The 13495-nt window shown below is 38.0% G+C and overlaps 1 protein-coding gene across 1 annotated transcript in view; it reads left to right on the top strand.

Annotated features, from left to right (window-relative positions):
• Positions 1 to 13231, top strand: part of LOC6638169 — a 56819-nt gene extending 43588 nt beyond the window's left edge. Inside the window, exons 3-6 of the mRNA XM_002061244.4 lie at positions 6808 to 7017; positions 7081 to 7310; positions 10449 to 12256; positions 12342 to 13231. Coding sequence (XP_002061280.3) covers positions 6808 to 7017; positions 7081 to 7310; positions 10449 to 12256; positions 12342 to 12501 — 2408 coding nt within the window. The 3' untranslated portion in view covers positions 12502 to 13231. The remainder of the gene's footprint in view (positions 1 to 6807; positions 7018 to 7080; positions 7311 to 10448; positions 12257 to 12341) is intronic.
• The last annotated feature ends 264 nt before the right edge of the window (positions 13232 to 13495 follow it).

A 13495-nucleotide genomic window follows, 5' to 3' on the forward strand; every position in this document is an offset into this window, starting at 1 on the left:
TAGTTTTACATGTCTAAAGACAAAAAATGAATTTATTACACAACCCAAAAACACAAAAAGCTGAGACAATTGCCAATTCCGAAGCAGATGGGGTTTAAAAGGAGGTGACCAGGAAACAGGAGCAGCAAAAGACAAGAAAACAGGAAGAGACGGGTTCAAATAAATTACCGCCATGGGCCAGGCTTATTTCATTAGGATTATTTTGACTAACATTTACAACTTTCTTTCGCTCTCTCTCTCTCTCTTTCTCTCTGCCTAACTCAGACTTCTATATAGTCATATATACGTATTTATATAAGGGAGATTTTCTTGATTTCCGGCTGGCTATTATAGATTTTGATTGTTTTAGATTCGGATTGAGGAGCTGCTGGCTTAATGCAGCATTCGGCCAAAAAAGGGGTGTGGGCCAATTTGTTGGTATGGGGGCGGGCTAAGACGCGTAAAACGAAAACGATAAAAGAAAAGAAAATGCCTGACGGCATTAATTATAATCCGCTTAAAAGTTTTCAACATGTTTTTCCTCAATACACACACCACCAGCCATCCCCCTCCCTCTCCCCTCATTCCCTTTCGTTTTCAAAAATATACCTCTGACTCAGTTTTGAAAGAAAACAAAATGCAACATGGCAAAAAATAAAAGTATATATGTATGTATATCTGAATACAAATTATTCGCATAAATGCATATGAAAGAAAGATCATTGACTTTGAATCGGAACAAAAGGCTTAGCATCCGGCACGCATTCGTTTGACTATCATAAACCCCTGATACCCCAAGAAACACCTGCAACCAAAAACACTTGGAGGAAAAAAACAAAAAACCTAGAACGAAATTAATTTTGTCTTGAATCACCGATCTATGTCGGATTAGTTCAAGATAAGATAAGGGTTTACTTTTTGATTTTGGATAAACAATTTGTCTGACAGAGAAGTTTTGAAAATATAAGCTAATTTAGTCTCTAAAACTGAAAGCCAATTAATTTGAACTATTTTCTTTTAGTATCAAATATCACTTCGAACTCACTAGCTCTAAAGCAATATTTCTGTTACTAACAGTGTTGGTAAAGCATAAAATTCCTTCTAAAGGTTAAATATCAATATCTTTGACTATAAATATATGATCCATTAAGTCTATAAGGTCTTCAAAAGTTAAACTACAACTTGCCAGGAGATTTCCACTAGACATGACACATTTCTTTTAGAATTCCCATCCATTTTGAACTCTTTCTATTTGTGTGTGATTAAACCAGTGTTAGAAAATGACACTAAAGAGAAAAAACTCTAGCTTTGGTCCTTTTTTCCTGCCAGTTCTTTTGTTTTTCAGGCTTAGTTGCAGCTTCTTCGACCTAGCCTTGAGAGTTGAGAATGATTTTCATATAGTCTTAATATGGTTTTTCATTTTTGCTAAAAGTAAATGCCAAAAAGGATATGCAAGACGGGTGCCAAGAAAAGGTGTGAGACTTGCGGGTGTGTGTGTTTGTGTGTGTGTGTGTGTGCTTGAGTCTGTTGTGCAAAGTTCTTAAGTCGTCCTCACAAATACTTTCTACGGGTCTGAGGCATTATAAATTAAAATGCACACATTAAAAATTCCAACTAAAAAGAGTTTGCAATTAAGTAGGACTTAAGTTGAAGTGTAAATAAAAATTTACACACACACACACACATCAGACACACACACGCACACATTTATGCAGAATGAAGTCCTTTAAGAAGCTGAGCTGACAAGACATTTGGAAAACTTGTAGCAATTTCCCTAAGACTATTGCTTAATTTCCGGTCACTCTTGCTTTCACATTTTTTTTTTTTTCTCTCTCTCGAAATAGTTGGGGGAAGGAGTCAGACTAGGCCAGAATGGTCAACCCTTTTCTTTGGCTGGTCAATTTGAATTCTCCCCACCATCTCCACCCCGTCTAAGGATATTAAAAACCCAAATCACTCAAAATGATTTTAATAAGTAAATTATGAACATTTTGCCTATAAATAAACAATCACACAATTTATGCCACACACAAACACACACACACACACATAAACCGAGTAACAAAAACTACAAATATTTGCACGGAAAACTTTTGTATAATCCTTTTCCTTTCTCTCTCTCTCCTACTCTATGTGTGTGTGTTCGAGTGTTTTATGTAAGGATTAAATCGTTTTGATGTCCTTCAAGAAGGTAAAATTTCTAATTATTTGCTGCTGGTCAGCCAGTCGGCCAGCCAATTGGTCAATTTCTTATGTGAACACATTGAAAACTTTGCCAAGTATTTTATGCCTGAAAAAATTTCTTAAAAGATTACAAAATTCATACATACATATACATAGTTAAATAAATGTATATATAATAAGAAACTTGGAATTTTCAGCTTGTAAATGGAGAAGGGTGGCTTTTCTGGTTATTATCCTCCCTTTCGGCTAATAACCATTTATTTTCAACATTCAATTTAGGCAATGCCGAGAGAGAAAAAAAAAACCATAGAGCTGGAGAAACGAGGCCAGTGAGATTGTCAGAATTTGATTATTATACCCTGTAATTAGAAGTTAAACGAGAATACCTAAATTACCCTGGGATAGTGAAAACCTTTTTATCAGGCTGAGAATAGAGTAGTAGAAAATGCTTTATCAAATTGACCTTTTGTAGACCTCCTGAAAAATATATGATATATTTTAGTGGATGATGTCTTTCTTCTTACAATCTCTTGTGTATGATCTCTAAAATATATATTAGTTGATGATGTTTTTCTTCTCAAAATCTCTTAGTTTTTCGTCGTTTTCCATTCATGATATTAACTTTAACTACAAACTAACATTTAGGGACATTTTCCTTTTCATTTTGTTCCCTTCCCTTACGTGACTTTGTTTTCTGGCTTTACTATAAAGAATTGCAAATTTCGTCCTTGTTCAGAGGTTTTTCTTTTGGCTTTTTTATAAAAAAACAAGATCTTATAGCTCCAAAATGTATAAAATAACCTTACCTACTTAAAGAACTTTTAACTGCATTGCAGAAATTTATATAAAAGATCCATTTAAAGCCAAATTCATTCACTTAAAAAAGTTAATCATTAATTTTAACATTTTTCCAATATTTTTAACACACAATTCAAAGACATTTGACTTGGCATTAAAAAACACGAGTATCATAAGGTTATCATTCACTTTCTTACTTCTTGCAGGGTATATTCAAAGTCGTGTCGACAACTGGCATATCGAATTATTATTATTATTTCCATTGCCTTCAATTCTCAGGTTAATAAATCTTAAGCCGCGTGGCTCGTGGGGAACAAGAAATAATTCTATGTGGAAATCGTTTGTCAGCTTAGAGGTAGAGAGTCAATGTCTGGTCCTGCGAGTTGGTTGGGGTTTGAAGGTTGTGCTCTTAAAGGTTATTCCTTATTCCTTTCGATGGATGCTGCTGCTGTGGCTTGGCTTTTGGCTTTGGCTTTCCTTTTTAAATTCAATTTGTTTTCTCTCTGGCTGTCTTGATTATTTTTCTACTGATAATGCTAATAAGGATAAGCCGCCGTCTACGTTGTCTGCTGCTTCTCTTGGACCAGAATGTGGATGATAATGATGGCCAACTTAAAGTTTGTGTATTTGTCTGGGAAGGGAAAGTATTTTATTTTAAATGGTAGCTGATGATGCAACAATTAGTGGTATGCTTCATTGGTTGGCTTTAGGCTCTACGAGAGTTTTCACCACAAAATCACCAAAATCAACACACACACACTCACACATGCACACACACACTCGGCATAGGCTGTATGGCAGGTGCATTCAATACGCTTTTAAACATTGAATCCTTTTCATATGCATTTCGGGTGAAACACTACACCATCCCGTTTCCATGCCATTCCATTCGAAACTCACATCCAAAATCATGGTTGCAGGGATAATGGATTTAATGAGTTTATTATTTGGTTGCGCCTACACAAAATTCCCATCCATTGTTGTCCTATTCCATAGGCTCAGTCTACATTTTGGCCAGCTATTTTATAAATGCGCGGCAAATTTGAATAGCAGAGGAAGGGAAGGCTAAAGAGGGGGGGTGCAAAATATGCGTATAGCATGCACCATTAGCTGAATTTCCCTGCTAATATGTTGAAATAATAAAATGAGCCTAAAAAAATAATATTTCATGGAATTTTCAACACACTAAATCAGAACAACTACTGATGGACTTATTACAAAAACAAAAATGAGATTATTTTAATCTTGGTGCTGCTTCTTTTTACTTATGTATTTGGGTTTTTTTTTCATGTGTCTCATTTTACAAATTTAACCGAAAGCCAATGAATACCTTAACAAATTCATACACAACTCTTTGAGTTTGTTTCCTTCCTTTCCCCAAATTTTGTATTTAAGATTTGACTTTTAACGATATTTGAAAGAGATTTGCTAGGTATAAAAAATAATCCTTAAAAATATCTTTAAAAATCTAAACTACAAGATTTGGTAAATATTTACCTAAGCAACTCGAGATTTCAGTGTTGAAAAGTGAAAAAATCGACTAAAGCTACATTTCAGTGTTGGCAAATGCTATGTTTTATTTGGCGTGTTGTTTGACCGCCCTGGCAGCGAAATATTTTACTCTGAATTATAGAATTGGGGAATATTCGCCTGCTCTGGCAGTCATAGATTCTTAATCAGCAGGACTATAAGCCTCTGTATAAGCAACTTATTCGATATAGGTTAAGATCAGTCAGATTAGTTATAAAATGTTTGATTCCAGTTAGTAATTTTATTAAAATAAATAAAAATAAAACTCAGTTTTGATTAAAATAAATCTTTTATAGAAATTTTTCTTTTATTTTATAAATATATCGGAGAGTTGGGCGTTTTAGGGATTCCTGAATCGTTGTTTCCACTATTGGCTTCCATTTGTATCACTAAAATTCTGCAGCGAGTCTCGACGTGTGTTCAGGTTGAATTTCAATAGTAAAAGAGACTGATTTCTCTCAACCGCACACTGAGCCACACTCGACCACAACATATACTGTCATCGCACATTTCTAATGTTATACAGTTATTCAACAATCATGTTTTTCATTACTCAACACTGATCAATTCGCCTTAAAAGAAGGCACACAATTCAAATTATTTGAAATGCCTAATTCAATCTCCGACAAATACATCCGACAAATGTATTCTGTACATAATACTTTATGTTACTGATATATTAATTTTTCGTAAGCTTATCGTTAATACATTAACTTATTGTTAATACATTTTGAAGAGGTTAAATGAAAAGAAAGGTTTTTATATAAAAAAACCATTAAACCATTAAAAATATAGAAAAATTGTCACTTATAATTTTTAAACATTTTGCAAGATTTTGGAAAAAAAGTTAACAATGTTTATGATTTATTTAATATAAAGACAGTAAACTCTTTTCTGAAAGCTAGACAGATAATTTGTATGATCAAATTTGTCTGATCCTTTTCTGAAAGCTAGACAGATAATTTGTATGATCAAATTTGTCTGATCCTGTAAGCAAGGACTTGACACAGAATCTGCTTCTATCTAAATTGATTGAGTCCCAGCCAATTGGTCTTAATGATGAGCATTCAATGGGTCATGTGAAAGCAACTCTCTCACATGGCCAAAACAAAACCATTCTACACATTTCTTAACTTTTTTGCTGTGTATAATATGAAATGTGTGTGCGATTGTATTGTTTTATCTACCTTTTATAATATGTATGGATATATATCACAATGATTCATTTATTATTATTTTTATTTTCTGTGATTATTTAATGAATTACAACTTATCCCTCATTTGTTGGGTGCCTTTTCAACCAGTTTTTCAACGTTTTTTTCCCTACTTACATACACAATTGATGTATTTATTTTTAATGCCAATTCGCCCTCAAATGAGGTTTTCATGGCAATTAAAAGATTTGCATGGCCAACACACACACACACACACACACACTCACACACTTGCTCACCCACAATAAAAATCGCATATAATTGGGTTGAACTTATTTTTTGTGTTGTGTTGTGTGTTCGTTGGTCAGCCAGTTCTTTTTGACTTATTTCGAATGAGTTTGGGCCAACCAGAATGCCAGAAATTGAAAAGCGCCAATGCCAATCGGCTCGCCAATCCTCTGACCCTATTTCCCCTCTCATATGCTCTGATCTCTTCCCCTCTCTCACTCACTCTCTCTCTCTCTTACTCATTTTTGTGCACTGCTTACAATTTTTATAATTGGAATAATTAATAATACCATTATGTTACGGGGGTTTGGGCTTTAAGCCTATTTGCCTACTATAGAACCCCCCCCCCCCCCCCCCCCCTTCTTCACTCGATCCGATTCGTTGCAATTGCAATTTTCAACTTTGATTTGGTTCCAAAAAATAAATATTTTGCCAAAAATAATATTTAAGTAGATAATGGACAGAAACTAGTTTAAATTCAAAAAAAAAAACGAACCAAATTAGACAGTAAAAGGGATGGTTAGTGGAGTGCAAGAAGGGTGGAGAGGGGTGGAGTTGGGTTTGGGTCTAAAATGCCTTTATTAATTATTCCATTTAAGCAGTTTAAAACCAAATGCTGTGGCTAACCGCATGAACAATAATTTATTATAATATATATATAAACATTTTGGAGGTGGGGTAGAAAAAATATGTTATAATTGCTTATTTAAATATCTATCTACATATTTTGGAATACGATTTGCACTTGTGATTTGAGTTAAACCGATTAGTAAACTGATTTTTCCTCTAAAATGCACATTTATCAAAAAATTCATCATCATAATTTATAATAATATCTAAACCCAAACCTTTTTTTCGCATTTTTATTTTGCAGCCAAATCACTTCCATTGCATTGTGTGGTGGAATCTGTGCATTCCCTGCACGCCTCCCTGACCATTGACAGTCGCCAGCCCTGGAAGAGGCGACCCAATATTGAAACAGACAGTTATGTGATTATAGCCGCTGCCACGCCCTGGAGTGAAATAGTTCAGACAGCCCTACAACGTTTGGGTTACTCCCAAGAGGTGGCCAATACGGCAAGAGGTGGGTAAAAACTAAAATGAGACATTTTCGAGATTTATTCATAAGGTAAAATTTCCTTCTTAGGCTCTCTTATTATCAAACATTGGAAACCCATACCATTGGAACAGATCTCCGATAATCCGGCTATACCAGTTAATGATATACTGGGTGAGCTTACCTCGGTGATCACTTTGCGTATTGTCATCCTTAGAGCCAAGACCTCGCCACTGGGTGAGATCAAGGATAAATTGCTTAAATTGCTTGTACTGCAATCACATGCTGTACTCCGCTCTACAGGATGTCCCCTGGATGAGGTAAGTTTTTGGCAACTAATTAGACATTCACTTTGAACTTTCACTTTGATGGGGAAGGGTGAAAGATTTTTAACTAGTACCTAAGACACATGATGAAATGGCAAAATTCTATAATGATTTATAAGCGGTTTACGAGACAAAGCGCACACCCACACAGCGATAGAGAGAGAGAGAGGAAGAGTGAGAAAATCAGAGAGGAAAAGAGTGGAGGACGAGTCTAGGATATTATCCGTTGTCGTCTTGAAAAGTAGCTAAAAACTTTTTGCCAAAACTCTCGAAACTCAAACCGCTAATTTGCGGCAAGTGAGGCATAAAGACATACACACACACCGACACACACACACACACACATGAAGTTGTATTTCTTTCTTCACCTCGCCCTCATTTCTCCCTTTCTCTATTTGCATCTTTGCATATGAAAATCATTTGGTAAATGTTTTGATAATGACTACAAAGCAAAAATTTGTTGCCTTGTTAAGCCTGCGAGTGAGTTTCGAGTTCGAGTTCATTTATTTGGTTCACTTAACTAATCCTTTTTTGCAATAGTTTTCAGTTTTTAATCAGCTTTACGCTTATCGTCAGTTTCTCTTCTCTGCCCTTCCCCTCATCACTTGCCCTCCTTCCATGCCACTTTCCCTTTCTCTGAATTTATATCTCTTTGTCTGTTCATTTTACTTTATTGAAATCAGCTTGAAAGGCTTATGAAACTATTCCAAAGGAATTGAGATTTAGGCTCAAGGATTTATTCTCAAATTCAACTGTGCTTGTAATTCAAAAAGCTAGCAAAAATCATGTCAGTTTAATAAGAATTGTTGAAACTGTAAAAGGATATTAAGGACTTTATTCACAACAAATTATTTATTTGTGTTCTGTTCTATGTGTTCTGTTTTAGTAAGCAAAATTTTGGAGGAAGTATTTCATAGTACTTCTTTTTAAGTATTGAAGTAGTTGGGATATAGAAAGAGTACTACAGTAGAATCCGGCTATAACGACGCTCAAGGGACCGACGATTTTCGTCGATATATCCGGAGGACGTACTTATCGGAGGCCCTTTCATAAAGGTTTGTGTTGGGAAAAATCAATCACTCATCAAACTTTAGTCGCTACAACCAGACGGACGTTATGCGCAGGGTCGTTATAGCCGGATTCTACTGTATATATGTTTATATTTTAAGTCTGATAGGCATACAGCTAGTTAACTTTTGTCTTAGACGCATTATCTACCTAATACCAAACTCATAAAGGGTTACTTTCTGTTCACTTATATTCATTCAATGCTTTTCAAGTGGTTTCTCCATTTCTCTCTCTTTACTGTTCGACTGTCTCCCTGGGCTCTTAAGATAGAGTAAGTCTCTATCACTTAAATGGGAGGCTTCTATCTTCTAGAGATAATCTTAAGGCATATTTCATTAAATTTCAATTTTAATGAAGATTGCAGCAAATGCTAAAGTTAATTTTGGCAAATTTAAGATTTACTTACCTTCCATTGGTTTATTACGACTTAGCCCATCATGATCGTGTGGCGTTCCTTTCGTTATTGCACTCACATGACCCACATTGGAGTAGAGGTGTGTGTGTGATGGTGGTGAGGGGAACCCAGGCTAGTCAGCGGCTTCTCCTCGTGCTTTTGCTTACGATTGATATCATTGCATTTGGATCATAAATCACCCTAGTTCACTATCATCATCAAACAGAAATCACGGCCCGAAATACCCTTCAATTGATATTGTGACTAGAGTTTTATTGGCCCTGATTAATATTAGCAAAGCAGTCTCTTCCTCCCTCTCACTCCCTCTCTGGCTCTTTCTCGCTCTCTAATCACATGATAAGCATTTTCCATAATTCTCAATTGTTACGTGTGTGTGTGTGTGTGTGTGTGGGTGAAGACCTAGTGTCCATCTAGGTAGAGGTAGCCATAGAACATTACAAATACGCGATAGGAAAATCAATTTAATAATACCCCCGAACCCCAAAGTCGGCATAAGACAACGCGTCAACCCATTTTATTTACAATTAGGTGTCTGTCCCATACCACCCCATCCCACACACCTCACCCTTCTTTCATACCACCCTTTCTCTGTGTGTGTGAGTGTGTTTCGAGCAGCTTAAGTGATTTGGGGCGCCTCCTTAGCTGATAGCAAATACCAACCAACCGACCAGCCAACTCATAGAGACATTATCTATTCTATGTCCATGAGCAGAAGCTCACGTATTTGGGTGACGAGCAGAGTAAAGCTAGCAGGAGCAGGCGGAGGAGACAGAGAGAGAGAGAGAGAGAGTATTGGTGGACTAGTGTAGAATAGAGCAGAAAGCCATATCTTTTTTTGAGCATTTAATTCATCGGTAGCCGTAATATTGGGGCCCCGAGTGAATTGGAAATATCTATCTGTATCTGTATCTGTATATACCACGAACACAAATTCTATTTCTGTAGTCTGTTTCACTATTTGTTAAATTCAATTTTAATCGCATAAGCTGCTATGTCGTTGCCTATCGGAGGGAGACTATCTACCTATCTATCTATCTCTCTATATAGAAGAAGAAGCGCGGACAGTGCGGACAGCACGGAGTGGCAAAGTAGCAAAGCGTCAGTTAATATCAGTTGGTTTTGGATGGGGTGAGGGAGGGGGGAGTCGTTGGTGAAAGGGGTTTTCTGTCTGTTATATATGCAATATCTATCTAGCTGTTGCCATATGATATCTATCTATCGGTTACCTATCCATTTATGGCTAAGTAAATCCCAGCACTTGAGGGCTCTTACCCGACTCGACTTTATTCCTGGCGTGATTTTTATGACGACCGCTTAGTCTGTGTCACCATTGAACTGAAGGTCTTTTCAGTCCAACAGGGCTTATAACATTGTTGCAAAACAACCAAATGAAAGATAAAATAAACTAAAAGAATTTTCGAAAGTCTCAACTAATATTTATGGCCTTAGCTTAAGTTTTGTCTTGGCAGAATTTGGTAAATCAGAAATCGTTTTAGAAGTTCAAGGAGTTAAATTTCTAGGGCTCTTGTTATAGAAAAAGAAAGTCTCCAAAATGTCACTATTACATCTATAATACATTCCCAACTTATCCCTCTTTTTGACCCTCTTGTAATGCTCTTCCATGTGTCTTTTCCTTTGTATCTTTGTAGGTAACGCTCTCGCAGATTTGTCGCAGTTCGCATCAGAATACATATGCCATGCCCGGTGGGGATATATCGGATGATTTGCGTCGCAAATTCGATCAATGGTGGTCGAATCAACTCTCTCCCCAGGCCACAGCCATGACCCCCAAAATGTTGCCCTTCATGACAGCGCCGTCTGCTGTGCCGGTGGGTGCAGGACCCAATGAATTGGTCGATTTTCCTGTGGGAGTGGGCACTGCAGCAATGGCTGCGGCTGCCGCGGCAGCAGCTCATGCCGGTTCCATGGGCAGTCGAGAGAGTTTGTTGCTGGCCAATGAGGCAGTTGCTGCTGCCCATCATCCCAGTGCTGGACAGGGTGGGGCAGGGGGTGTGGCTGCTGGTCCCGGTCATCATTCTGGCATGCTTGTACATCCATCTATGCATCCGGCCATGCATCCTTCGATGCATCATCATCATCATCATGGAGGGTCACATGCTCCGCCTCAGTATGCCAATCAGAAGACTCGCATGCGAACCAGTTTCGATCCGGAAATGGAGTTGCCCAAATTGCAGAAATGGTTCCAAGAGAATCCCCATCCTTCACGCCAGCAGATTCAGAATTATGTGGTGCAATTGAATGCCCTGGAGTCGCGTCGAGGTCGCAAGCTTTTGGATGTCAATAATGTGGTCTACTGGTTTAAGAATGCTCGCGCAGCCCAGAAACGGGCAGAGATGAGGGGCAATGTGACCACGACCATGAGTGCCCTGGGACACGCGGCCATGAATGGTTATCTGAGTCAGCATCATGGAGCCCAATTGGGGCAGAATTCCAGCTCGAGTGCTGGTAGCCAGCCCAGCATGAGCATGGGCAATCTGTCGGGCATGTCGCATGATTATCTCAAGAGTCCCATGAGCTTGAAATCAGAAGATATTGATACCATGTCCCAGCATTCCGATGATATGGATGAGGAGGCGCCTGTGAGTCGGTCAAATACTCCACAATTGCCGCTCTCCCTGACCACCCACGAGAGGAATCGGAATTCCCCGCTCATGGATGGCGATGAGGAGCACGATGACGATGAGGCCACAGCACCCACAAGAGCTAAGAGTGAAATTAGCGATGTGATCAATGGCAATGTGCATGAGGACGAACGCCAACAGCAGCAACAGCAGCAGGAGAAATCCAATGATGAGCACAAGGATGACATTTCCAAGGAGCATACGGAAGGTGGACATAACGAGCAGGATCATGAGCAATTACCCGATGATTCGGCTCTCAATCACAACAATAATGAGAATGAGTTGACCACCCCGAAATGCCGCAGCACACCCAAAGAGGAGGAAGATGATCTAGATATGGATGACGATGACTTGGAGGACAATGACAATGAGAACGATGCCAGTCATTTGGATGAATTTCGTTCCCCCTCGCCGGCCATGGATGGCAATTTGGTGGCCGCCTCGCACAAGGATCAACAATTGCCCTTTCCCATGGTACCCAATTCGATGTTCTCGCAATCCTTCATGTACATGAGCCATTACATGCCAGCATTTGGCCAGGCGGCAGCAGCAGCAGGACATACGGCAGCCCATCATCATGCCGCTGCGGCGGCGGCAGCTGCAGCAGCTGCGGCTGGTATGCAACCGAATGCTCTTACCGGGGCCGGGCTCAATCTCTCGAGCATCTCGAATGAGGAGCGACGGAAAAGGAATCGCACCTTCATCGATCCGGTCACCGAAGTGCCCAAATTGGAGCAATGGTTTGCCATGAACACGCATCCGTCGCACAATTTGATACTCAAATACACCGAGGACTTGAACACCATGCCCTACAGGTGAGCTTCAACGAGCACCCAATCCAGTTAAGACCCTTGGCTAACGAATTTCTTGTCCTTTCTTTTTTGTTTGGCATCTTTTTAGGCAAAAATTCCCCCGCCTGGAGAGCAAGAATGTGCAGTTCTGGTTCAAGAATCGTCGTGCTAAATGCAAACGTCTCAAGATGTCACTCTATGACAGCAGTCAGTGTGCCCAAATGGGCGGCTTGGGTTCCTTTGTGCCCAAATACGAGGAGAGGGACTAAAAACTGAGATTCCATCAGTTCTTTCCCCGGTTCTCCCAATACTAATCAAAACTAGAAGCATTTCTTATGTACATAGAAAGATACAAAATGAAGAAAAAAAACAACTCCTTTTTATTAAAACTTTAAGTATTATTAGCAACCACAAATACAACCACAAATACACACACACATAGTCCCAGTAAGTGGAATAATTAGCAAAAAAAAACTAATAAAAGAAGGAATAATTAGAGAAAACTAGATAAACTACTTATACTTCTAGCCACATACTAATTTAGTATGTGTTAGATTTAGCATATATATATATGTACATATATATATAGATACGATATGATTCAAATATAATTTATAATCGCAATGAAAATCAACTACAACTTTAATTCTTATCAAATATTTCTTAATTCTCTCTCTGCAAAATCAACCCTGCTCTATCTCTTTCTCTGTTCCCCACTATATCTCCCTCTCTCTCTCTCTCTCTTTCCACTTGAGCGTTAAAGTTATTAACGAACCAAAGAAAAGCCAGTTTATGTTTTTTTTGTGTAAAATCTGTAAATAAATTTAATAAATGTTATATACTAAGGATCCGCCTAACTAACTTTTAAGTTCTTATTCGTTGCACACACACACATACATACAAACAACGAAAAACACACACAGAGATACACATATCCACCCAATCGAAACGGTATTTAATACCGAAATAAAAATATTTTCTGTTTCATTTATGTTTCTTGGCGAAAATTAAAAAAATTAACAATTTCATCTGCAATTAACTTAGCTATACATACATACAAAAATGTTTAAAAAAAAATAAATTGTTCCATTAGTTATTTAAGCAGCACCCCCCCGCTCTCCTACTTCCCTCCAGCATTACTACAAAATCTTAAAAAAAAAACACAAAAAGAGAATAAAAAGTAAATTAAATACAAATATAATATGTAATTTATTACCAAGCATGATACCAACACAAACAGACACACACACACCCAAAATTACA

This window comes from Drosophila willistoni, assembly GCF_018902025.1.
Source record: "Drosophila willistoni isolate 14030-0811.24 chromosome 2L unlocalized genomic scaffold, UCI_dwil_1.1 Seg139, whole genome shotgun sequence".
NCBI classification, from domain to species: Eukaryota; Metazoa; Arthropoda; class Insecta; order Diptera; family Drosophilidae; genus Drosophila; species Drosophila willistoni.